This window comes from Bos taurus, chromosome 19 (genome assembly GCF_002263795.3).
Source record: "Bos taurus isolate L1 Dominette 01449 registration number 42190680 breed Hereford chromosome 19, ARS-UCD2.0, whole genome shotgun sequence".
NCBI lineage: Eukaryota > Metazoa > Chordata > Mammalia > Artiodactyla > Bovidae > Bos > Bos taurus.
In genome coordinates, this window is record NC_037346.1 from 49,991,538 (window position 1) to 50,016,830 (window position 25,293).

Here is a 25,293-nt window from a genome sequence, read left to right on the forward strand (position 1 = left end):
GGCCCCGGCAGGCCGTGGTTGGATTGCTCCGCGCTCCGCGGTTCCCTGGCTGCGCGCGCAGGCTGTGGGCCTTTCGCTTCCGGCCGCGGCAGCGTCGGCGCTGGCCAGACGGATCCCAGCGGTCGACCTCCCGGAGCGGCATGCGGCGCTGAGGCGCGGTGGATCCCGCGGCACCATGAACCTTCTGCCCTGCAACCCGCACGGCAACGGGCTGCTCTACGCCGGCTTCAACCAGGACCATGGTGAGGAGAGCCCGTCAGTGGCTCCGGCCCCCGCCTGCCGCCGTTTCCCCTCCGAGCGGGGTCCCGCCCTCAGCCCTGCGGCGGCGTCGTCACCGGGTTCAGGCCTCATCCCCTGCCCCTGGCGTTCTCTCCCCTGCCCCTGAAGCCGTCCTCCTCTCCCAGGCCGCCCCTCTACCCCCGGCCCAGTCCGCCTCCCCCCCGCCCTGACCCCCACCCCCATCCAGGTCGGACAGTGATGGGATTTTCTGGGGCGGCGTCGGTTCTTTCTTGCGGGTTTAGGGTCCCCAGCGGCCGGGACGGGGTCGCATCGAGGTGAGAATGCCCCTGCAGGCCCAGGACCTCGTCCGCGAAGGTCCTCACCTTTTCTGCTGATTGTCGTAGAATATGCCTCCGAACTCACACTGTTTTTCTTTTGTTGGGTGGCAGCCGGACTCTTCAGCCCGGCTTTTCGTGAGATGGCCTTTTTCGCCTTTCTGAAATCCTGCGTGATGCGGGACTGCGCCCCGCTCTAGCCCAGGGAGGGGCATCGCGTCTGTTCTGAGGGTTCGCTTTGGAAGCCCGTTTGAAGAGGATCCAGAAGCAGGAACTGCAGGATCCGTGTCTGTGGAGCCAGTTTGGGGTAGAGTTACGTAGGCCGGGCGGGGGTCGCCCAGCTGTGTCAGCGCGTGGGCGCGTGGTGTGCTGGCTCCAAGGTTCTGACTGTAGGGCCCCGGGAGAGTGAAGTGTGTTCTGGGAACAGAGGCGAGGCCGGGATTTCCTACAGGGAGGAGCCTTGAAGGGCGGGAAGAGTTCTTGGAGGAATGGAGTTGGACGAGGGGAAAAATGTGGGATGCGGGCGGCTGGGCTGGGGACCGCAAGGGTTGTGGGGTCTGCTTTGGGGGCCAGAAGTTGGGCACCGGGCAGTGTGTGACTGAACACTTTGGGTTTTGATTTCCAGAGGAGGGCCAGTAGGTTTCTTAAAAGGTTCTGATAGTTGAAAACTCTAAGGAGTTAACCGTGGTGTAGCAACTTCTTAAGAAATGTGCTTTCAATGGAAAGAAGTGACTGATTGATATTAAGGGCAAGGAGAGGCAGTCCTAAAAAACAAACACGGAAACACAAAGCTTACTGACTCTGTGGCCTTTAAATCCAAGGTCTGTACCCACACGACTGAGCGACTAAGCACACACATTGGTCTTAGGGCCAATGAGGAATCCTTGTAGTAGACTTCGGTATAATAATTGAGGCTCACAATAAAGCTAGTTATTTTAGAAACCAGTGAAGTTTATAATTTTTTATAAAGGTTTCATCAAAGATTATTTAGAAAATACAGCTCTGGCTTTTAAATGGATATATTTCAGTTGTCTGAAAAATACACTCTCACTTTTGTAAAACCACCTCATTTGGTTGTAATAGTTAAAAGGAAAACTTACAGTGTTGCTGGAAAAAAAATGCATTTATACTTAACCTTCTGCTTACCCTTAGCTTAATTCCCTATAATTAAAATGTATTCCAGGTTATTGAGTTACATTTTGTTTTTATGTTGACTTTTAATTTTTACTCAGCATTTTTAGCACTCTCATTGAAACTTCAGCTTTAGAAACCTTTGCTCATAACTTTAAATTGTTCAAGCTTTTGACTTATCTTCTCCCAAAGATAAGTTAAGTTGTATTACAGTTTCAAGATTCTGAAGTGTTGAGCTGTGTGCCTTTCTATAATCTGGCTGGTGTTTTTCTTTCTCTTCCCGTGGGAAACAGAAGGTTTGAGTGGACACACTTCTGTAGACTAGCTTTAAGATAGCAAGGACGGGAAGGTTCATGCCAACTGTTGTGTGATAACCAACTAAAATCAGTTAATTTACTTCTCCCACCCTGCGAAATAGCAAAGATAATGCCTAGCCTTCTTAGAGAGTGGTTTCTAGTCTTGTGTTTGTAGGACCTTTTTTCTAGCTTTTTACTGAAGTGCATTACTCTTACAGAAAAGTGCATGTATCCTAAGTATTCAGCTTGGTGAATTTTCCAAACTGAACACACCTTCCGCAGCGCCCAGGTTAAGAAACCAAATATCTTGGCACCCTCTGCTCCTTCAGGCCGCTCGCCCAGTCTAACTTCAGCGACACGGATTAGTTTTGCCTGTCTCTGTACTATATTTTGTTTCTGGCTTTTTTATTCAGCATCGTGTTTGCAAGAGCTTTTTTCCCATGCTGTTGAGTGTAATTGTAGGTCGTCCTCACTGGTGCAGTATTTCTTCGTGTGACTACATCACAGGTGGTTGGTCCAGTCAACCTTTGGTAGGCCTTTGGGTAGGTTCCCGGTTTGGGGCCATTTTGAGCGTACGGGTGCTGCTGTGACCATTCTGTTACCTGTCCTTCAGTGAATGCGTGTTGTCATTTTTACACGGCTTGTATGCCTAGGAGTGGAATTGAGTGCAGTCCTGCAGACAGTTTTCTGCAGTGGTTGTCCTGGATTGCCCTCCATTCCCACGCCTCGGCACACCCGTTTTGGCCATTTTGGTGGATGTTTAGTAGATCTCATTGTGATGTATGTGTGAGACTGTATTTGCATTTCCCTGATTCTGTAGGTTTAGTAAGCATTTGGATATTCTCTTGTGAAATGTCCAAATCTTTTGCTAATTTTTCTATTGGGTTGTCTGCCTTTTTCTTATGGATTTATAGGATTGTGTATTTTATACAAGTCTTGTCAGAAATATGTGTGTTCTGGTGAAGACAAGTAAGATCAGTGCAGGCTTAAAATTTGTGGAAGGTGTAATAGTTGAGAAACAAAAGGAAAACTTTCGACTTTTGTATTTCCATATTTTCCAGAAAGCCAAGCTCTGATTCTTCTGTCCAGATTACATAATTCCAGTAACACAAAGAGGGAGTTACAACCCAGAATAAGAGATAATAAGTAACATTGCACTTTCCAGTCAGTGTCAGACTCCAGGCCCAGATAAAGTTCATTTCAGAGCCTGAGAGTTAATTACAGAACAGATTCCAACTCCTGGGAAAGCTATTATGGTCCATGTAGATTTATGCCTAACTTGGACAAAAAAAAAAAACAGAAGCGTGCTTTTCATATTGGGGGGATGGAGTGGTTGATAGAATAGAATAATGTCATCCCAATGCTGGAACAGGGATCAAAACCAGAAGAGACTCTGAGGGTGGCTTTGGCTTTCAGGTCAGTGATGTGTTGTGGTGAGGGTCCAGCCACTGCAGCTTGTCTTGGGAAAGGAAATGAAAGGTTTGGTGTTTCTCTTTCTGGTCACAAGCTTCACATGAGCCAGCAGTCGAACTTGGTGGTGTTGATGGAGATTAATGTGGTCTTGATCACACTTAGGCAAGTGAAGTCCAGATCACAGGGTCATCTTAAAACTTGAGTGCTTCCTTCACTTCCTCACAGCATCTTCAGTTGGACCATTAACAGTCTGGTGTGTGCCTTGGGGATGGTGACTGAGATGGATTTAGGGAGTTAGGATTAGTTCCCGGTGGGAGTGAGGTCATGGAGACCTCAAGCTGCCTTCTAGAAGACCCTCCGTACTAGCCCTTCCACCCCTTCTCCAACTGGATGTGTCCCTGCTTACTGAGGTGGCCTGCTTTGTGGCTGTCCTTGCGGACTCTCTTGTTTGTCGTTGTCTCTCTAGGGCTTGGTGCCTGATACAGCCCTGGAGAGGTGTGTTGGGAACAGGGAGGCCAGTGGTGGGCATCAGAGGCTGGAGTTGAGGGACACGTGGGGTGGCAGAGTGGCTGGTTCGGTAGCTGCTGAGCCCCTCTTGCGGGAGTTAAGTGTTGGAGCAGAGAGCCTGGTCCATGGGATGCCAGAAGGGCCCTGAGGGGGCAAGTGGAGTAATGTGCAAGCCCTTTGATAACAGTCCATGAGGAGAGTCATCATGACACATGCAGACCACGTCCGTGTGACCTGAGCATCCACAAGAGTTCCTCAGAGAGGCCACTGTCTCTGGACCCCTTGCATGTGCTGCTCCAGGCCTGGGGTCTTCAGCTGAGACCCCAGTGAGGTGATTAATTTGTCTCTCTTACACTTTAGGATGCTTTGCATGTGGGATGGAAAATGGATTCCGAGTCTATAACACCGATCCACTGAAGGAAAAAGAGAAACAAGGTAAGAGTAACACATTCTTGGTTTCTGCCTGTTCCCAGTCCTCAGAGTCTAGGTGCTGTCCTTCAGATTGGAGAGGAGTGGGTTGTGAGAAGTTGTTCATGGGCCTGTCAGCAGCTCTTCTCTTCCTTGTGTTGAGCTTCTACGAGCGCTGGGCTCTGCGGACTGGGTGTAGTAATGATTCCATGGGTCCTGGTGACCCTGGTGAATCCAGCACCTGCTGGCCCTGCTGAGAACCAGGTGTGGCTGTGCCGGCCTCGCCATGCTTCGTGTCCAACATGAAGCTGTGGGGAGCTGAAGTGAGAGGCTTGGATACGACAGGTAGGGCTAACTCTTAAAGTAACTCTTTCTTCGAAAATACTATTGTGGCGATAAATTATAGTTGCTTTTGTTTTCTTATTTCAGTGTCTTTTTTTTTTTTTTTTTAATTTCAGTGTCTTAAATTACGTTTTCATGGAATACAAGTTTTCACAAGCTGAAATTAGAAATTCTTTTTGTAAAGTAAAATAATGGTGGTCCTTTGCCCATTTGGCAGGAAAGATGTGTAATTTAACGGGTAGACGTTTCCCATTTGCTTCTTTCCTGTGTATTTTTCTTAAGCTTTTAGTGACTCCTAGTCCTTACCTGCCAACAGATGAACAAATCTCAGATAAATCATAAACAGTGAGAAACCTCCTTTTTCTTCCTGCAGTTGTGGTTTTGGTTTTTATTCAGTGTGCAAGTTCTATTTTCTGATGCAAGAACCATTTCTCATCTGTAAGAGGAAGTCCCTGCATTCTTATGCTCCCCTGTCAGCCCCCTTCCGTTTTGACAACTAACAGTCTACATCAGGGATTTTCAGATTTTTTTTTTTCAGCAGTGAAACCTCTTTGTCAAGTAAAATCTTCTGTAAAACAGCAAGTGATACTTTATTTCTAAATAAAGTAGTTTGTAAGCTGAAGTCTGTTCAGTTCAGTTGCTCAGTCGTGTCCGACTGCAGCACTCCAGGCTTCCATGTCCATTACGGATTCCGGAACCTACTCAAACTCATGTCCATTGAGTTGGGATGCTGAAGTCTGTAATTTCTATTTATTAGAGAAAGCCCAGGGCAGCCAGGTGGTAATAGGCTCAGATCTGGGCCCACACTGTTTAGATTCGGTCTTGCCCTTCGCCGTATCAGGCTGCCGTGTGACCTGGGGCAGGAGAAACCTTGGGCAGGTTACTCACCTTCTCTTGGCCTCAGTTTCTTTTTGTGTAAAAATGAAAATGTTAACTGCCGACCTCCTAAATTTATTGTGAAGATGGATGAATTAGGATGAGGGAGACACACGGGCTAGTGGCAGCACACACACCGAAAGTGCTTTGTAAGCTTATTCGCTCCTCATTGGTGGCAACAGTGTTACCTTTAAAGAGTGAGTCTTTGGAATTAATGAGGGTTACCCATGATAGTGGGAGTCTCCTCTCAGTCTTTTATGCTTCTGACTTCTATTTAATTTATTTTGGTTGCATTGTAGATTAAGACAGTTCTGTTTTATACAGAAAAATAGTTCTAAAGTATTTTGAAACAGCTTGCCTTGCAAATTTCCAGATGCTTTTTACCTAAATTGACCTAGAAACTTAGGAACTAGACTTGAGTGTCAAAGTTGAATCATTAGCGGCATATTAAAAGTTGCTTTCTAAGTAATGAAATGTTTACAGTGGATCTAGGATTTCTTATAACAGTCAGTGAAAACAAGAAGTATCTCAACCTCCAGGAAGGCTTGCTATTGTCATGTTGCAGTGCTGTGCTGATCCCCGTCCCTGCTCAGCGGCACTGTATCTGGCTCAGACTGTCTCTGAGCTTCACTTGTGGTGAATTTTGCACTTGCCAGGGATCCAGCAGGACTGTGTGGTGCTTATTGATGGCGTGTTTAAGGACTCCACCTACATGTGCTTGCAGGCTGGTCCACTGCTTTATTTCTGGCAGCGAACTCAAAACAGGCAGATGACTTGACCTTGTTCCTATTTTATCGCCGAGATTTGCTTTCCTGTGTGAGAAGGGAAGTGTGCCTGCATTGGAGGGTCATTCCCAGATCTGGGCTTTCAGCCTTGTCTCCGCTGTGACCATGGCTCTGCATAGGGGGACTGCACGACAGGCTGTGATCCGCAGGCATCTTGCAGTCACACCCACTGCTGGATGGAGCTGGCAGTGCCAGGAAGCCGTCTTGGGCATCCTGGGCCCCCAGTGGAGGCAGCGTTCTCCTCCAAGGTGTTGGAGGTCCTGTGTCCCATGCACAGAGCCGAGTGGCTCGCTCAAGGGAGGAGTGGGAGCCCTGGGAGCACAGCCTGTGTGGTGTTCTCTCTAGGGTGCTGCAGGGCCAGGGTGTAGGACTGATTCACACTATGTATATCACACACACATCCAAGCACATCCTGACAAGAAGGTTCAAGTCATAATTTGAACAAAGATGTGTCAGGAGTAATACAGTTGGATAAAATTATGTCTAAGTGGTTATAAAAATAAAAGGAGCACTAAAAGGTTAACTCCAGTCTTCATTTAGAAACACAGTCCTCCCACATTCCAAAGGTGCCTAGAACTTCTGTAGCCCACGCTCGATGAACTTGCAAGGTGCTCAAGCCCCTTGTCTTCGGTGCTGCCTGACTCTTCTTCCACACCGCCAGTGCTCACACGTGTAACGTGGGCAGCCGTGTGTGGGGAGCAGAGGGCACACGGAGGCCTAGACGGGATGACTCGTGACAGATGGGACAGCAGGTGAGACACTTGTTTCTGAGCCCACTAAACGCTGCACTGGGGGTGGAGGATGCAGCGATGAATAATGTGGGCAAGGTCCTTGGTGAGACCACCCAGTGACTGGAAATAACAGGTGGCCTGTCTGCATAGGGTCCACGATGCAGCACCTGCCTGACCTGACAGTCTCTCAGGGTCTTACCCAGGGCCCGTCATCCTCCAGTTTGAGAGCAGGTCGTGTGGGCTCCATGCCCTGTGTGGTCAGTCAGTCCAGCGTGTGGTAGGTGAGGGAACAAGAAAGAAGTGGGAAGCATGTGAGAGGGAGGGGCTGAGCTGATGTGGGTGCAGGGGAATGGGGTTGTGTCCAAGCTAGCGATGGCTCTGGGGAGGGTGTGGAAAGGCACATTCCTAGCCTTGATGGTACAAGTTTAAATTGGTAGAACCTTTTTTGTAGAAAAATTTGACAAACAGTTCATCTTCTATATTTGCACACACACACACAGGCTCTGATCCAGCAATCACACTTAAAGGATTTTATCTGAAGGGAAAAACCGGGAAAAAGACAGTAGATGGTCCATGCTGTGGTGCATGCTGACGTGAAGGTACAGCTGTGATGCACCATAAGAGCGAAGAGGTTGGAAACTAGTGTGATGGTGCCATTGGTTTGAGTTCAGAAGTACACACGTGATCTCGTTTACAGCTGTTCCTACTTTATGCTTTTCTGTGTTGTTTCATTTTTATAGTGATAATATATGATTTGTAGAATGAGAAATAATTAGGCTATTTCTATTAAAACGCCTGGGAAATAGGAAAGAAGAAGCTGAGGGTTGCGGGGCAGATGCCGTGGGAAGAGGCTGGGGGCTAATGTCATGCTGGAGGGCTGACTTCTGCCCCTTCAAACAAGAGCCTCTCAGTGGAGGGGAGGTTAAGCCAACACTCAGGACGTCCCTCTCCCCCATTTTCTTTCAGTTTCTGTGTGTGTGTGTTTATTTTGGCTAAGCTGCTTGTGGGATCTTAGTTCCCAGCCAGGGATTGAACCCAAGCCCTTGGCAGTTGAGAGCTCAGAGTCCTAACCACTGGACCACCAGGGAATCCCTCCAGTTTATCACTTTGAGGCAGATTCTATTGGAAGAGTGGGACATGTCAGCTATTGATTAGCGCCTGAAGCTTTCATCGATCAAAGTTTCCTGGGAGCCTGTCTTGTGTTCTCTGCCTCTCCATAGTTTTAGTCTGCTGTATAGCTGGCCACCGGGCCTGGCCGCTTTTAGAGATGTGGGCGCGTCTCTCTGCTTTTTCCACCGATTGGCGACCCCTGTGGATCTTTCAGGACTAGCTCTTGGGGCCTGGGGTTCGGGGGCTCTAGTGGCAAACCTTGGGCTTCCTTTCAGGAGACCCCCTCCTCTCCAACTACTTGGGGGCTGTGGCCCTTGGTTTGGGGGAGCTAAAATCCTCTGATTCTCGGGGAGTTTGGAGTCTCGCTTTTGATTGCTTCTGCTCTTCCCAGGAAAGCTTGTTTTTCTTTCCCTGCCTCATTGGTTGATGCTGAAAAATCTGCCCTTCTCTCTTTCCAAAGTTAAATCCCAGAGGCCACGACTGTTTCCAGTGGTTAATACTGCTTCTCTGTCTTAATTCTTAACCCTTAACATCTTTGTAATCTTGACATTGATTAAAAAAAAAAAGCATCAAAATGTTAGCCATAAATTAGGCGTCCAGGTAATACAAAGTAATTCTGATTTCATGTAACACTGTTTTTTTTTTGTTGCTGTTGTTAGAAAGAGGCTTAGAGAAAAATCACAACCTATATCATTTAAATTAAAATTAAAAAAAAAAAAAACAGCCTTTGAAACAGAATGTAATTTCCTTTTAACAGAAATTTTTGTGATTTCTTTGTGTGAAGTACTTCAGTTTTTGTTTTTTTCCCTGATTGGTTCACTGTGCCCAGGTCACATTTCCGAGGCTGTTGTGCCTCCTGGCATTTCTTTATTCTCCTGTTAGCTTGGTCACATCTGCTAGTGACTCACTGCTTTCGGAACTTGAGAAGACTTGCAACTGACAAATACAGCAGTAATGAGTTTGAAGTCTCAGCGCTCACGTAGTGTTGTTGATATTAGTCTGAAACATTCTCTCTTGGTTGGATAGTATTTTTAAAATGTATTAGTTACTTCTTGGCATAATTTACAGGTTTCTCCTGATATATTTGATTCTAGAACTTACTGAACCTGCGCTGAGGAAATAGTTGCACTCCTAACAGACCCCCAGAACTCTTCATCTTGCAAAACTCTGTCCCCATTAGATACTGACTAACCCCCCCCCCCGCCCCCCCCAGCCACCACCATCCTGGTTCCTATCTTTATGAATTTGTCTACTCTAGGGACCTCATATAAGTAGACTCATGCAGTATTTGTCCTTTTGTGACTGGCTTATTTCATTTAACATAATACTATGTAAACATAGAGGCCGCTTCTACCTCTTGGCTATTGTGAATAATGCTTCTGTAAACAGGCATGTGAAAATATTTCTTTGCACCCTCGATTTCAGTTCTTTTGAATATACGCCACCAAGGGGTGCTGCTGGAGCATGCGGCGGTCTGGGGGACCACCATACAGTCTCCTGGAGCACCTGCACCATCCTTGCCAACACTTGTTACTTTCTGTTTTGTTTTGATGGTGGCCTAATTAGTGATTGTGGCGACACACGAGTGATATCATATGATATGTGTCTTTGTCTTTGACTGACTTCCCTTGGTATGATCATCTCTGGGTTCATCCATGTTGCTGCAAAAGGTTTGTTCTTTTTGTGGCTGATGATATTCCATTGTGTGTATCTGTCCTATCTTCTTTATCCATTTGTGTGTTGGTGAACAGCCAGGTTGCTTCCGTGTCTTGGCTGTCGTAAATAGTGCTGCTGTGAACACTGGGGTGCATGTATCTTTTCAGATTAGAATTGCTCTGGTTATATACCCAGGAGTGGAACCGCAGGTTAGTATGGTGACTCTATTTTTAGTTTTTAAAGGAACCTTCATACTGTTCTCCATAGTGGCTATACCAGTTGGCATTCCCACTCACAGTGTAGGAGAGTTCCCTTTTCTCCACACCCTCTCTGGCATTTCAAAAAATAATCCTTATTTGGTCTTAGTTGCGGCACCCAGGATCTTGCATATTGGCACAGGCTGTTTGTTGCAGCATGCAGGCTTCTGAAGTTGTGGGGCTTACTTGCTCCACAGCATATGGGATTTTAGTTGCCCATCAGGGCTCAAACCCACGTCCTCTGCATTGGGAGGTGGGTTCTTAACCACTGGACCACCAGGGAAGTCCCTCCAGCATTTAATATTTGTGGACTCTCTGATGATGGCCGTTCTGACTGGTGTGAGGTGGTGCCTCAGCGTAGTTACTGCTTTGCATTTCTCTAATAACTAGCGATATCAAGCATCTTTTCACGTGCTTGTTGGCCGTTAGTTTGTCTTCTTTGGAGAAATATGTCTTTAAGTCTTCTGTGCATCTTTTGTTTTGGTTGTTTGTTTTTGTTATTATTGAGTTTTATGAGTTGTTTATATGTTTTGGAAATTAATCCCTTCTTGGTAGCATTGTTTGCAAATGTTTTCTTCCAGAATGTAAGCTGTCTTTTTGTTTTGTTTATGGTTTCCTTTGCTGTACAGGAGCTTTTAAATTTAATTAGTCCATTTGTTTAGTTTTGTTTGTATTTCCATTACTTCAGGCTGCTAAGTCACTTCAGTCGTGTCCGACTCTGTGCGACCCCATACACGGCAGCCCACCAGGCTCCCCCGTCCCTGGGATTCTCCAGGCAAGAACACTGGAGTGGGTTGCCATTTCCTTCTCCAATGCATGAAACTGAAAAGTGAAAGTGAAGTTGCTCAGTCGTGTCCAACTCTTAGCGACCGCATGGACTGCAGCCTTCCAGGCTCCTCTGTCCATGGGATTTTCCAGGCAAGAGTACTGGAGTGGGGTGCCATTGCCTTCTCCAATTACTTCAGGAGATGGATCCAAAAAAGTATGGTTGTGATTTGCATCAGAAAGTGTTCTGCCTATATTTTCCTCTAGGAGTTTTATAGTATCTGGTCTTACATGTAGGTGTTTGTTTTTTCTTTTGGTTTGGTTTTTTGCTGTACAGCAAGTGGGGTCTTAGTTCCCCAACAAGGGACTGAGCCCACACCCCCTGCAATGGAAGTGTAGAGTCTTAACCACTGGACCACCAGGGAAGTCCTACATTTAGATTTTTAATCCATTTTGAGTTTATTTTTGTGTATGGTTTTAGAGAGTGTTCTGATTTCCTCCTTTTACTTGTTGTTCAGTCATTTAGTTGTATGCAACTCTTTGTAACCCCGTGGACTGTAGCCCACCAGGCTCCTCTGTCCATGTGATTTTCCATGCAGAAATACTGGAGTGAGTTGCCAATTCCTTTTCCAGGAGATCTTCCTGACCCAGGGATTGAACCCGAGTCCCCTGCGTTGGCAGGTGGCTTCTTCACTGCTGAGCCACCAGGGAAGCCCCTCTTCTATGTAGTGGTCCAGTTTTCCCAGCACTGTTTATTGAAGAGACTGTCTTTTCTCCATTGTATTTTCTTCCCCCTTTGTCATCTGCCTGCCAGTGCAGGAGATGTAGGAGACCTGGGTTCTATCCGTGGGTCTGGACGATACCCTGAAGTAGGAAATGGCAACCCACTCCAGTATTCTTGCCTAGAAAACTCCATGAGGTTGCAAAGAGTCGAATACAACTGAGCAGCTGAGCACACTGCACAGTCTCCCCAAACCTGGTGAGGGCCAGGGAACCAGGTGATGCCCCTGGTGGCGGAGGCATGCCCTGGCCTTTGGGGTGGAGGATTCCTGGGCTGTCATGGGTCTGAGGCCACACACCAGCAGGGAGCAGTTTAAGGACTGAAGCACTGTAGTCCTTTGAGTTTGGGCTGTGGCCACATCCTGTTACAGCCAGAATTACTTGAGGTGGCTTGTGTGTCACAGGACGGTAAATTGTTTATAAGGAGAGCTGTGTTCCTTGTGGATAGTATTAAATACAGAGTCCTTTCTAGGGTTTCTACTAGGCCTTGAATTTGAAACTTCTCAAGTGAGCTGATGGACTTTGGGTCCATCTTGTGTGGCTCTGACTAGACAGGTAGGAGTCAATTCTTAGTTTAACTTCTGATTTTCAAAGGTTTGGGTTCCTTGCTTGCCCTCTGCTGTACCCTCACTGTGCCAGGAGCCTGTGGTCAGGACAGACCAGAGTGGGGGCTTAGGGGCCAGGGTTGGGGTGCCCAGCTGTGGCGTGAACCGCTCGGAGAACAGTGTGTTCCTCTGACTCCCCACACTCCTCGTGGGGGTTCTGTTGCTCCCCTGAGTATCGGGCTTCCTTCTGTCATGGAGCACAGCTGAAAAGCTGCTGACACACTCCCCTTCACATAATTTGTGAACATTTGTGAACATTTTGGACTTCTAGGGGAAGAAGTGTTTAAAAGTGGTGAAAAGGAATTCCAGCTTTTGCATCAGACCATTTGAAAATGATGCTTTCTCAGATCTTACATACTTTGCTGCACTTTAAATTATTAATTCAGATATTTCATACATTTTGCTATATTGGCTTCTTAGGTGCTCAGTGTTTATACATGAAAATACAGTTCTTGATGCTGAGAGGTATGAAGCTCATTATTTTCCTAGCTGGTCACTATTTTCATTTCTGATCATAGATACAGATTGCTGATTAAAAATCAAATGCTAAACAAATAAAAATAAAATAAAATAAAATAAAAATCAAATGCTAACTGTAAAATATACATACTGACTTCTTTTTATCGTTTCAGAATTTCTAGAAGGAGGAGTTGGTCATATTGAAATGTTGTTTCGCTGCAACTATTTAGCTTTAGTTGGTGGTGGGAAAAAGCCAAAATACCCTCCGAACAAAGGTAGGTAAAATAATCCTGCATTTAATAATGCGTCTCACATGTAGTCCTGTCTTGAACTTTTTAGAGTATCTTTGTGTCTGGCCACACTAGATCTCCCCTGGTGGCCCTGTGACTCCTGAAGGGACAGAAGCCTCCAGAAAGAGAGTGCTCTCTGCTGTTCCCAGGAGAAGAAACATGTGACCAGAGTCACTCTTCCCCGTGGCCAAAGAGCACATGCTTTTCACTTGGGTTGACTGGATGGGGGCCTCCACCCCCATTTTGTCCTGGGTGTTCTGCGGTGGGTGTTCTGTTCTGTGAATTCCGTTGAAACCCAGGTGTGGGGAAGCGACTTCTGCAGAGAGCCATGGACTCATGGAAACGCGTAGAACAGAGAACAGCTGGGCTCTGGGTTGAAGAATGTTTTTTCTGGTGTGCATGTGTGAGCCTTTGTTCAAAGAGACGGCAGTGTAAAGGGTGTGGCTCTTTGAAAGTAAGGGAGAAACAGGAACTTTACAAGTTCAGCTGAATATCATGTGTCTGTAAATGTAGGTATCATTTAGGGCACAAGGAAGAAACCCAGTGAAGGAGAGTAGAGCAGGGGAAGAAGGTGGGGACAGACCCCAGGGCTTCAGGTGCCAGGTGAGGGTGTGGTTGGGAAAGCAACGCCAGTAGTTCTCAGGAACAGTCTCAGGAAGCAGTTAAGTATAAGGCTCAGCAGACGCGGCGGTTGGAAAAGAAAGGGGAGCCGTGTTCACAGAAGAGGCAAGAGAGGGAAGTGAGTGCGGGCATCAGGCAGATGTGAGAGACGGGAGGAGGCCTGGGTGGCCACTGCAGCCCTAGAGGGCTGTTGAGTTGGAGCCCACTGGTGACAGGCTCCACCATGTCAGGGGCCGTGGAGACCAGTCTCTCTTAAAGCTTGGTGGCAGAGGAAAGGAGTATAGCAAGGGAGGTCTCCCTACAGAGAATAAAGATGGGAGTGAGCTGGAGATCTGCCTGAGACCATGAAGTAAAGAAAGAGGGCGGGCACAGGAATGCACAGAGTTCTGTGTGGCCCCAGGCAGGGTTGGGCCTGACTGGCAGTTTCTCAGTAGAGCCTGGTGGGTTGTATGGATGTGATGTGGGGAACGGAACCCACTCTCAGGTTGAGGGTTTCCCTGATAACACGGGCCGAAGGGCAGGAAGCCTGGCTGCTGTCCAGGTCATTGCCAGCGTGGCGTGGATGGGCAGGACTGTGGCTGTGAGTCCTGGAAGAGGCCCCCCCAGAAGTGACAGTCCTGCAGCTGTGCTGGGGCCAAGGGCAGGTCTTGCAGTGGAACAGGAATTACCTGACCTGGCTCCGTGGGAATAGGCACAGATCCTGCTGTTGGATCAGCCTTTGTCATATGAAGAATTTCATCGATCATTGGTGCGGAGTCAGGAGCCTGGCCCCACCTGTGGCACTGTTGGGGGAGGAGGGGGTCACTGCTCCCCACTCCCAAGGAAGCAGTGGATTGGATAATCTGGGGTCTCTCACCTGTAGCATCTTATTGTCAATAAAAAAAAAATTCTGAAGTAAGAGAGCCTCAGGAATTTCACAGACTTAAAGCAATTTTCTAACTGCACATTTTTCGTAAAATGTAAGCTTTTTGTAGTGTGCTAAAGGTGATTTTTAAGAAAAGAGCTTGGTCTTTATTAAACTTTTTTTTGGTAATGTCAAAATTACTTCTAAATATTTTCTTAATTGCCAGTTAAGATACACGGTGTTACAGTGTAAAGAATCTAGCTTCTTTGGTTTGTGAGAACAGAATAAAACAGGACTGGAGGAGACTGGTTGTCACGGTGACCAACAGGGTCCAGACAGGGTGCTGCTTAGGTAGCAGAGAGGCCCTTTCCTTTTTAGAAGGGAGTCCAGAATTTTGAAATACTGTTTTTGCTATTAACAACTATATTATTAAAAGACAGAATCCCACCCAGTACATTTTAAATTTCCAGTTCCCGGCAGCAAAGCAGCTCGAAGCCTTCGGAGGCCACAGGGAGTTGGCATTAACTGGTGTCCTTGGATTTTTCTCACTACCCAGGTCTCTCTTGTGAGTGAAAATTCATGCTGCTGCCTCTGGGGCTTCATCATGCTGTTTCCAAACATTTCTGAAAATGGGGTTCACCTGTTTTTCTGACACCCTTGACATCCTTGTGTCTGGACTGTGTCTAGTTTGAGCCAGTTCGTGTTGAGTTACAGACTTTCTGGTGTTAGGCTGCAGGGCCAGAGGAAGTTCATTGAATCACCTTTTGTGTTCAAGAGTAGTGTCCTTTGCCTAGAAAAGTTGTGAGCATTTGGTTTTGGAAAGATGTTATTTTCAATAAGGAGCCATCTACTCACATGTTGGTGCACTTTAAGGAGGAGCTGACAGGAGAAGTTTATCACAGATGGTGTTTCAAGGAGGAAGAAACACTGCTTCATTTTTTAGTGGTTATGAATTATAACTAACCTCTTCAATAGTAAATACGTTCTATGTTAATAATTTTGGCAGTTCTGGTAGGCTGGTATTCAGTTCTTTCTTGATTTGAAACTTAGATGACACTTACCCATTCTAACAAAACTGACCCCTGAATCCCACGGCCTGGACTGTTGTTGGTCACGTGTTGAGACCTTGAGGGGAACATTCTTTTCCTTCCATTCTCAGTCAGCTGTGACCTGACTGTGGAGGGAGCTTATTTCCCTCACCCCACGTGCCTCATACGCAGCTTTTCAAGTGGAGGAGAGAAGAGGTCTGGACACACGCTCCAGGGTTGTCTGTAGGTTGTCTCAGCCCTTGGGACTTAAACTGCTGATCCATCCTGATGGAAGCTTGTGGTGTGAGCAGAAGGCATTCTCCAGCTTGAAGCAGAGCGAGAACTCGGGGCCGAAGAACCCTGGCCCAGGTTTTTATGTGTCTGATTGCCTTTCTTTTCTTGATCCAGGCTTATCTCCAGCACTTGGTACCTGTGGTAGGGCTTGCTTTTCGGCTCAGTCTAATGGGACCCAGGAGAGAGAGGTGGAGAGAAGTTTGCCTGGAAGTTGGGCGAGGGTTGTTAGGGAAGAGGTTCGCGTGAGTGTGTGCAGAGAGGCAGAGGCTGTGGGCACCTGCGTGAGCAGGCGTGCAGGAGAGTAAGGTGGGGGGGGGCGGGAGCGAGCGGGTGAGCAGGAGGCATGGCTTGAGGCCTGGGGGCGGGGCCTGGGAGAGCTTTCTATCTAGGAGTTTATTTTGTAAGCTGGTCTATAATTTTTATTTATTAGAGAAAGACGTGTGGCCGGTGGTGGAAGACTCTGGGCCCACACTGTTTAGATCCGCCCTCCTCTGCCCTTTGCCAGGTTGCTCTGTGACCTTGGGCAGGTTGCCTTCTCTTGGCCTCCGTTTCTTCGTGCGTACAGATGCGGAGGGTAACGGCCCTCACCCCCACAGGTGTTCCTGATGCGAAGACTCCCTCAGGAGGGCCTCTAGCAAGCCAACCCCTGGCCTGTTCGTTGTCATGTTCATAAATTCTTTCGTGTTTCAGTGATGATCTGGGATGACCTGAAGAAGAAAACTGTGATTGAAATAGAATTTTCTACCGAAGTCAAGGCTGCCAAATTACGGCGAGATAGGTAGGTTTGGTGTCTCATTTTTCAAGATAGAATAGTCACCTTCTCTGAAGATGGCTGAAATCATTTTATATTGAAGGAAGAGACGTGTTCCGGAAAATAATGTATAAAAAATAAGGCTGTAGTTTTTGACTCAAGAACATAGGACAGTGAGTTTCATTTGCCTCCTGGGATCATTTAGAGGTGAGCAGTCAGTGGGTGCACCTCCTTGGACCCGGCCCTGGGCTGGCCCTGCCCTCCAGCTCTCAGGCCTTCAGGGGAACCGTCCTCCCCGTTGGGTGCAGACTGAGGACACAAGTTTTGACCCCTGAATTGCCTCTCTCTTAGCCCACGCTTGTCCACATCATGCCTCATAAATGTTTCAGTTTGAAGGTAAAGGAAAACTCAAGAACTGCTCACAGAGAGTGTCATTGAATCTCACCTGTTGAAAGTAGCCGGTCTCTCCCAGACGTTGTCGCTTGTGTTTAGTAGAACACAGGAGTTTTTCCTAGTATATTGATTGCAGTGGAGCAAAGCTTCAATTTGTATTGTGGCGTGGGGTGTGAATGGAGTCTGTCATCCTGCACTTGTAGGTAGACTTGATTCTTCCAGAAATGTCAACATTTAGGGCTTGTAATAATGCAAATCCTGGAGCCAAATCAAGGATCTGCTTTCTCACATTTCTGAATTGTCAAGACATGTCTAAAAGTGTGTTAAGATAGAATTTCTGGCTTTGTATCCTACTTGTTTCTTGCTCTATAGATAGAATGGTTGATGAGAATGTCCCACACCAGCACCCCACCTTGGGCTGTACCTGCCTCTTCCTGGGTGGGAGCCTCCTTGCCCTTGGGCTCCCTGCGGACCTGCTCCGCACACCTCGCTGCCCTGCTCCGGGGTCAGGAATGGGAATGATCCTCTTGTATGTGGTTGTTGGAGTGTTTCTGTTTCCAAATAACAAGAACAAAAGCCACAAAATGTTTGAGTTTCACTTTGTGGGAGAGAACATTCTGATGGTGTTTTCTTCTTTCCAGAATTGTGGTTGTTTTGGACTCTATGATCAAAGTGTTTACATTCACACATAATCCCCATCAGTTGCACGTCTTTGAAACCTGCTATAACCCTAAAGGTAAGAATCCAGAGGAGGACCGATGGTGGAAATGGGCTTCTTGAGTCCAGACCAAGTGGGACGCAGACCCGTGCTGGGCGCCTCTCCTCCAGGTGGTCTTGGAGTGACGTCAGCCTCGTGGTGGGTCCTGGAGCATGTGGGGTGCTGGGGAAAGGTCTAAGAGGTGCAAGCTCCCCCCACTCCGCTGTGAACTTGCCCTGGGTCACAGCCCAGCCTCCTCACTATGGAACTGAGACCGCGCCTCTTACCAGAACTTCTGGGTCTCTCTCGGGACTTTTCACAGTGACTGTCAGCCATTCAGGAGCTCCGTGGTGAGCCTGGAATCCATGGTTTCATTAAGTCCTGAGGCCTTTCCTTCTTGTTTTCTTCTTTGCATGTGGCTTTGTTACTCATTGTATCATCTTTACTTTGCTTTGAAACTTTTTGGATTTTTCTTCTAGCTTTATTGAGGTATACTTTACATAAAACTCACCCATTTTAAGTGCATCGTGTGATAAACTTCAGTCACTGTAAACAGTCGTGCAGCTGCCACCACAGTAAGAGCGGAACAGCCCCATCACCCCAGAGGCTTCCCAGGCTGCACGCTTCCCCACCTGACCTTCAGGTTTTGCCTTTTCAGATGTCTTGGCTGTCTTTCTCTTAGCTTACTATGTTTTAGATTCCTTTCTTTGTGTGTGTGTGTGTGTTGTTTTCATTTGTATTGCTGAGTAACATACTATCATATGGGTATACCACAGCTGTTGATCCACACCAGACTTTTTGGCTGTTAGGAACAGAAGCTGCTGTGTATGTTTACGTGCAGGTCTTTGTGTGGATATATTTTTTTTTCATTTCTCTTACATATATACTGAGGAGTACAATTGCTGGGTCATACTATAATTATTCTTTAGATTCCACATTGTGTTAACGTACAGTATCTTTCTCTGACTTAGCAAAACACCCTCCATGTCATCCATGCTGTTGCAGATGGCAGGATTTTATTCTTTTTTTTTTTTTTATGGCTGCATTGTATTCCATCAGGTGTATATCCACTCTCTGTGTTTGATTGGAGCATCTAGTCCATGTTGGAGAAGGAACTGGCACCCCACTCCAGTACTCTTGCCTGGAAATTCCCATGGGAGGAGGAGCCTGGTAGGCTACAGTCCATGGGGTCACAAAGAGTCGGACACGACTGAGCGACTTCACTTTCAGTCCATGTACATTGAAAGTAATTATTGATAGGTGTGTACTTATTGCCACAAATTGTTTTAGGTTGTTTGGGTAGGTCTTTTTATTCCTTTCTTCTTTTGTTTTCTTCTTTAGTGTTCCGTTTGGATTCCTTTCTCTTCTTTGTGTGTGTATCTATTATAGATTATTGGTTTGTAGTTACTATGAGGTTTAATATAGCAATCAGTATGTATGTGTGTGATTATTTTAAATGGCTGACCTCTTAATTTCAGATGCGTTTTAACGGCCCTACAGTTTCTTCCCTCTCCCCACGATTTCTGGCTTTGGCATTGTGTTTTCGTCTGTGTGTGTCCTTCGCCCCTTGCAGACGTAGACGGTCTCACTGCCTTTGTCTTCTGGCCTTCCCGCTGGCGTGTGTGGCTGGTTTCACTGCTGCTCTGTATTTGCCTCAGCCAGCGAGCTTTCCCTGTAACAGCTTTCATGTTTCTGCTTGTGACCTTTGCTTTTTTGCTTAGCGAAGTGCCTTTACCATTTGTTTAAAACTATTTTTTCTGCATTGGATTACTTTGATACCTTTTTTTTTTTTTTAAGTAAGTGTAAGATTTTTCTGGACTCTATTCTGCTCCAGTGGTCTGTGTTTCTGTCCGTATGCCAATATCAGGCCACCTTGATTTCTGGAACTTGAAGATAATTCTTGAAATTAGGTAGAATAAGTCCTCTGATCTTGTTCCTGTTGTGTAAGAATTGAAGGAGCTGTTCTAAGACTGTTCACTTTCCTTGTAGCTTGGTGACAGCTTGCCTGTTTCTTCAGAAAAGCCTGCAGAGTACTGATTGCACTTACTCTGTTGATGGAGGGAGGCAGGCTCCAGCCTGAGGTCATAGGGCAGCCCTCCCGCTGCGAGGCCTTTGGGTGTGTTACAGTGTTTTCCATCTATCGTTAAATTTATTGTCGAGTTTTGGGATTTTTTTATGTATTTGTTAACAGATTCATTTTTAGATTTTACAATTTTGCATTCTCCCAAAAGACAGACATTTGATAAAGTTTATTTAATAATAAGTTCAGCAAATGTTTGCAATTATGAAGCCATCTCGAGGGAGCAAACTCTGCTTGGCTCCCTGCTGCCCTTTACTGGGGGAGGATTTTGTGACTAAATCTTACTTTTTGGTGAGACCTGGAAGCCCAAGAGTAGGTGTGGTTGTTTAAAAGCAGAAACATTGGGACAGTCCTGAGTCCTTGACAAGTTTCTTGTCCCTCTTTAGGCCTCTGTGTCCTGTGCCCCAACAGTAACAACTCACTCCTGGCCTTCCCGGGCATGCACACAGGCCACGTGCAGCTTGTGGACCTGGCCAGCACCGAGAAGCCGCCAGTGGACATTCCCGCCCACGAGGGCGTCCTGAGCTGCATTGCTCTCAACCTGCAGGGAACAAGAATTGCGACCGCATCTGAGAAAGTAAGTGGGTGTCCCTGTCCCACCGGAGGTCATGCCTCTAGACTGACCTCGCCTGCTATAGGGTGCGGGCTCCTGGCAAACTAGCCCTTCCCTGAAGATCTCAACTCCCTGAGGTTCTTTGCTCAGAAAGCAAGTCATAGCTGACACAGAGGGTCCAAAGTCATTTTGTTCAGTCATGCTCCGTCTGTTTGGCAGCGGAATTAGTGTTTCTCTTTCTGACTGGCTGTGGGAGCTAGAATTAAGATGCCATTTCCCTGGGTGGTGAGTGAACTGACAGCTCTCGGGGCATCAGACAGCCTAGGGCATCTGCCAGGGGAGCATGTGCACAGGACTCCGAGAGGGCCACATGTGGGCTTGGGCCCTGGGCTCCCTGACCCTCTCTTAGCTCCTGCCGGCTGCTGTCAGACTAAAGAGACTTCAGTTCGTTCTCAGTGACAACGGGGAAAGTTGAGTTTTAGGTTATGTGGGCGAGTTTGGGAAAGACTCTGATGGGCTAATGGGTTTGTGAATAAAAATCATTTCAAAAAAAACTAAAAAGTTGTGAATCTTTGATAATGAAACACTTCACTGTTTTTCAAAGGGGACCCTTATACGAATATTTGATACTTCATCAGGGCATTTAATCCAGGAACTACGAAGAGGATCTCAAGCAGCTAATATTTATTGGTAAGAAAGCACGTTGTTTCACCTTAGAGAAGGGGCCCTGTGTGATCTGGCGGGAGAGGCAGGACCACCCACATGAGGCTGGCAGGCTGCTGTACTGGAAGGAGCTGGGTTTTTAGTTCACTTTATTATTACTGATTTAACTCTTTATCATGGGAATACACAGAGAAGTAGAATATTACAGTTACCATGGACCTGTCATCATGCATTTGTCAGAATTTGCCTGTTTGATTTCATCTCTCCACTGTCCCTCCAGTTTATTTTTTTGGTAGCGTCTTCAGGCAGACCCTGGAGGCCTTGTTAGCCCGTCCCTAGTCACTTCACCTCCAGTGAGGCTGACCTGGTCTCTCTGTGGTGGTTGTTACCACGTCTCACGGTGTCTGTAGCTCTGAGGGGCTGCACCCCTGCTTGGGCAGGACCTCAGTCCTTGTGTCTGTGGCTTTTGCAAGTGTGGAGCTGCACTTGGGCTTAAGTGATACAAACGTAGCCAGTATCTGCATGTCGTGTCCGTGGGGCCGTCATGCAACCCACTCTCCCAACTATCTGCTCTGGGGCCCATCCAGCCAGTCTGAGTGACGTCCCCCACCTCGGGGGCCAGATCATTGGAGGGGAGTTTTTCTTTCCTGGGCAGTTTGTTGCGGTGGCCTCAGGGCCCCTGGGGTGGCAAGGTGGTCTGCTATTGGCACCTGAGGAGGGGCTGTGCCCTGGTTTCGACTCTGGTAAAATGAGTGTCTGTCCTGACCACGGGGGTGTTGGAGCGGGGGAGCTGAGGTCAGGGCTCGCTCCTGTGTCCACACAAGACAGAGACCCAAGCCTCATCTGCTTCCTCTGCAGCATTAACTTCAATCAGGATGCTTCCCTCATCTGTGTGTCCAGTGACCACGGCACGGTGCACATTTTTGCAGCTGAAGATCCAAAAAGGAATAAACAATCAAGGTAGGTTTCCCAGTTAGAAGGATGAAGCGTTGGCTGAGTGCTCGCCCACTGGGTCTGAGTCACAGGCCGGATGCTTCTCATTGGTCATTCATTTGATTTTCTAAAAACCAGTGCAGATTACTTGATGCTAAGACTGGCATCACAACTCGCCCTGCCGTTAGCTCCTTAGGAAATCTGATGAGGTTCCAGGCACCTTCTGGGGAGGTAGAGCTTGGTCCTGGACTGCACAGTCCTCGTCGTGTTTGCTGTTCAGTCGATTTGGTGGCAGCAGGACCCTGTGCCCCTTCTGGTGGTGATGGTTTCTGGGTTTCCAATAGAGCCATTTGTAACAGCTTAGTTATTTTGTGTGAAAAATAAAAATTAAAAGCAAAAATAGAATTTAAATCATTAAGGCTAAGCCGACAGTAAGGAGAGCTGTGTCTCTAACTTTGTCATGTGACCATCACTTCCTTTCTTTGCTTCTTTGTCCTCACAGTTTGGCATCAGCCAGTTTCCTTCCAAAATACTTCAGTTCCAAGTGGAGTTTCTCCAAGTTTCAGGTCCCCTCAGGCTCTCCATGCATTTGTGCCTTTGGGACAGAGCCAAACGCTGTCATTGGTAAGTGGTCCTTCCTGGGGAGAGTGGCCCAGGTGTGATCAGCGCCACACCGGCCTCACTGGTGTTCCTTCTTCTCTCCTGGGGGTCCTGTGCATCCCTCTCGGGGCTCACGCAGCTGCCTGCCTTCTGGGGGTTCCTGGGAAGTTGATAGGGCAGATCATTTGGTCTTGGAACCAGTGACCTAAGAGGGTTCTCCTGTTGCTGCACTCGCTGAGTAGGTACAGCTCAAGCCCCCAGAACAGTGGGTTCTCGGTCGAGCGTGCCCCTACCACGCGCAGATCCCTGAGGGCGGCTCAGCCTCCACTCAGGCTGCGCGGCGAGCTCAGTGCGCACTGCTTGCTTTTCACCCTGAGTGACGCGGTCTCCTCTGCCCAGCGATCTGTGCGGACGGCAGCTACTACAAGTTCCTGTTCAACCCCAAGGGAGAGTGCGTCCGGGACGTGTATGCGCAGTTCCTGGAGATGACCGATGACAAGCTTTGACCCTCCACCGGGAGCACCGCGGCCCCTGGGCGCCCAGCGGCCCCTTGAGCTGGGCCTGGTGACGATGGGCTGGAGGGACGGCCCGGGACCTTGCGCAAAGCCACTTGTGGCTGTTTTCCGAAGCCAGGCCTCCTGAGTCCAGTGTTAAAGGAAGAATCAGCAGGGCACGGGGACACTCCCGCCTGACTGCCGGCTTCACCTTTCGCTTCAGTGGTTCTGCCGCATCCGCCACCTGCAGCCAGGGCTCCAGACAAACTGGGGGCACGTTGAGAAAAGGAGGGACAACGTGAAATTCGTTTGTGGCGCCAGATTCCATCCTTTTTGCTGAGTCTGTGATGGAGAGGTGAACACATGTGCAATCTTGGTTCTTTCTCACCAGATATAAGTGGGATTATCACACCGGCAGCCTTAGGAGGAGGAGGGAGGAAGCAGTTCTCCCGCCTAAACTGAAGAAAGTTTAGAGTTCACAGGCTTGGTGTCTCCCTCAAGAGTCACATATCACATGTCCCCCTCTTGCTGGAGCCATTGGAATTGAGGCAGCGCCAGGCACGCCCCGTGAGCCGCACCTGTGGCCTCCTGGCGACACTCTGGGTCAAAGGGAGTTCCCCTTTACTCGTAGGGAACAGAGTAACGCGTAGACTTTAAAACTGAGTCATAGAAGAACGCAGCGCTTAGCTCGGAGGATACGAAGGGAAACCGGCGTCTCAACACAGCAGCGCCCGGTCCCGTGGGCCGCGGCCGGCCACTTCACTTCCCCTCTCACCGTCTTCTCTCCCCGTTTTTAAGAATAGCTGCACACTAACATTCTGGGAATGAGAGGCACATACTTTTTTTAATATTTGGTAACTAAAATAGGTTATGGGCTCTATATTGTTAGTACTACTTGAGGTATATATTTAATTTTCTTAAATTCCCTTTAAACTTAATTTTATGTTGATTTCAGGTTGCAGATATTAAAATCTGCAGCTGCAAGTTCTCAGTTCTGCCGGTTCTTTTACTGTCGTGTAATCAACTAACTTTGTCTGTGGATTTCAGTGTAAAGTATGCATGTTACTTTTATGTGTATTTCATCATGAAATTTAATTTTGCACACTTATTTGTAACATTTCTTTTAAATAAACGTGGCTAATTTTGTTGTATTCTGTACCCATCAAGGGAAGAGAATTGTATGTTATAAAACCACGGCCCCAGTTCTGTTGGACTGCAGGCTGCAGGAACGGCCCAGTGTGCTTCGTGGCCTGAACTGTCCACGGCTGCGGGGGGCCGGGGCCCGGTGGCAGCGCAGCTTTGGGAGCAGAGAGGAAGAGAGTGGTGTTGCCTAGCAGTGTCCGTCGTCTCTGGTCAGGAGGCTCTGTCTGAGGTCTCCTTGGGGGAAAGCCTGGTGTTGGGCCACCCATCAGTGTCTCAGCCTTAACTCTGGGCCCAGGAGTAAGAGGGGGTATTTCACATCTGTATGATCACTAGTTTAGATTTTCCGCAGTACAATGCCTGTAGTGTATCCAAATATACATCAAAGTAGGAAAAGAATTTTGCAAAGGTTGGTGTCACGGTGTGTGGAGATGCTGCAAGCTGGTGAGGAAAGCTGGGCTGAGTGAGGAGCCGGCTCACTGGCCCTGGGAGAGGCCATACCCGGAAACATTCCATATCCAAAATGTTCTGGCACGTCCATTAAGAGCCCACAGTGTGGGAGCAGGTGCAGGCCCTGCCACTCCGGGCACAGCCTTGCATGCTTTGTAAAGTGACGGCACAGGGACACCCTGGGTGGTGCGTGAGTGACCCCCACCAAGAGGTTCTGGTTTGTCTTCTCGGGTTTCCCCTCGGGATGGTGACAGTACCACGTCTCGCCTGGGAAGTGCCCTGGTAAGTCTCCTGGAGGGCAGGCTGAGGTCTGGAAGGCCGAGGGAGCGTGGCCTGTCCACCCTCCTCAGGCCTGGGCACGTGGCCTCACTTCGCCCCCTCAGGGAGGTGGCGGGAAGAGCTGTCCTGGCCAGTGGGCTGTTGGGTGAACCTTCCTCGGTTCATTTAGGGGCAGTAGCAGACTTGGTTTCTCAAACTGATAACCACTGATTTGTTGCCTAGTGTAGGGAAAGCATGTTCTAAGCCAGGGCCACCTCTGATTTCCCCCCTGGCTGAATCCTGCCGGCCCCTGAACATGGGTACGGAGGGGCAGGCATGAAATTCTCGTGTCCAGGGCATCCCCAAGCCCCACTTGGTGGCTAGGCTGGACCAGCCTGATGTGTTTGTCCCCCAAATGTCCATGTGAACATTCGGGAACCACCTCTTGGGGCCCCGCGCACTGGGCTCTCCTGCCTGCTCTCCAGGCTGTGAACGGGGGGTGGAGGGAGGGCTCCAGTGTGTCAGGTGG

The 25,293-nt window shown here is 48.0% G+C and overlaps 1 protein-coding gene across 1 annotated transcript; it reads left to right on the forward strand.

The window, feature by feature from the left end:
* Nucleotides 1–114: 114 nt before the first annotated feature.
* On the forward strand, nucleotides 115–24,078 carry WDR45B (WD repeat domain 45B). Its single transcript, NM_001075247.1, is given in 10 exon segments — nucleotides 115–242; nucleotides 4,262–4,336; nucleotides 12,849–12,950; nucleotides 16,443–16,530; nucleotides 17,538–17,632; nucleotides 20,060–20,250; nucleotides 20,831–20,916; nucleotides 21,748–21,849; nucleotides 22,325–22,446; nucleotides 22,822–24,078. Coding segments are annotated over 10 exon segments (1,035 nt in total). The 5' UTR covers nucleotides 115–175; the 3' UTR covers nucleotides 22,929–24,078.
* Nucleotides 24,079–25,293: the final 1,215 nt, after the last annotated feature.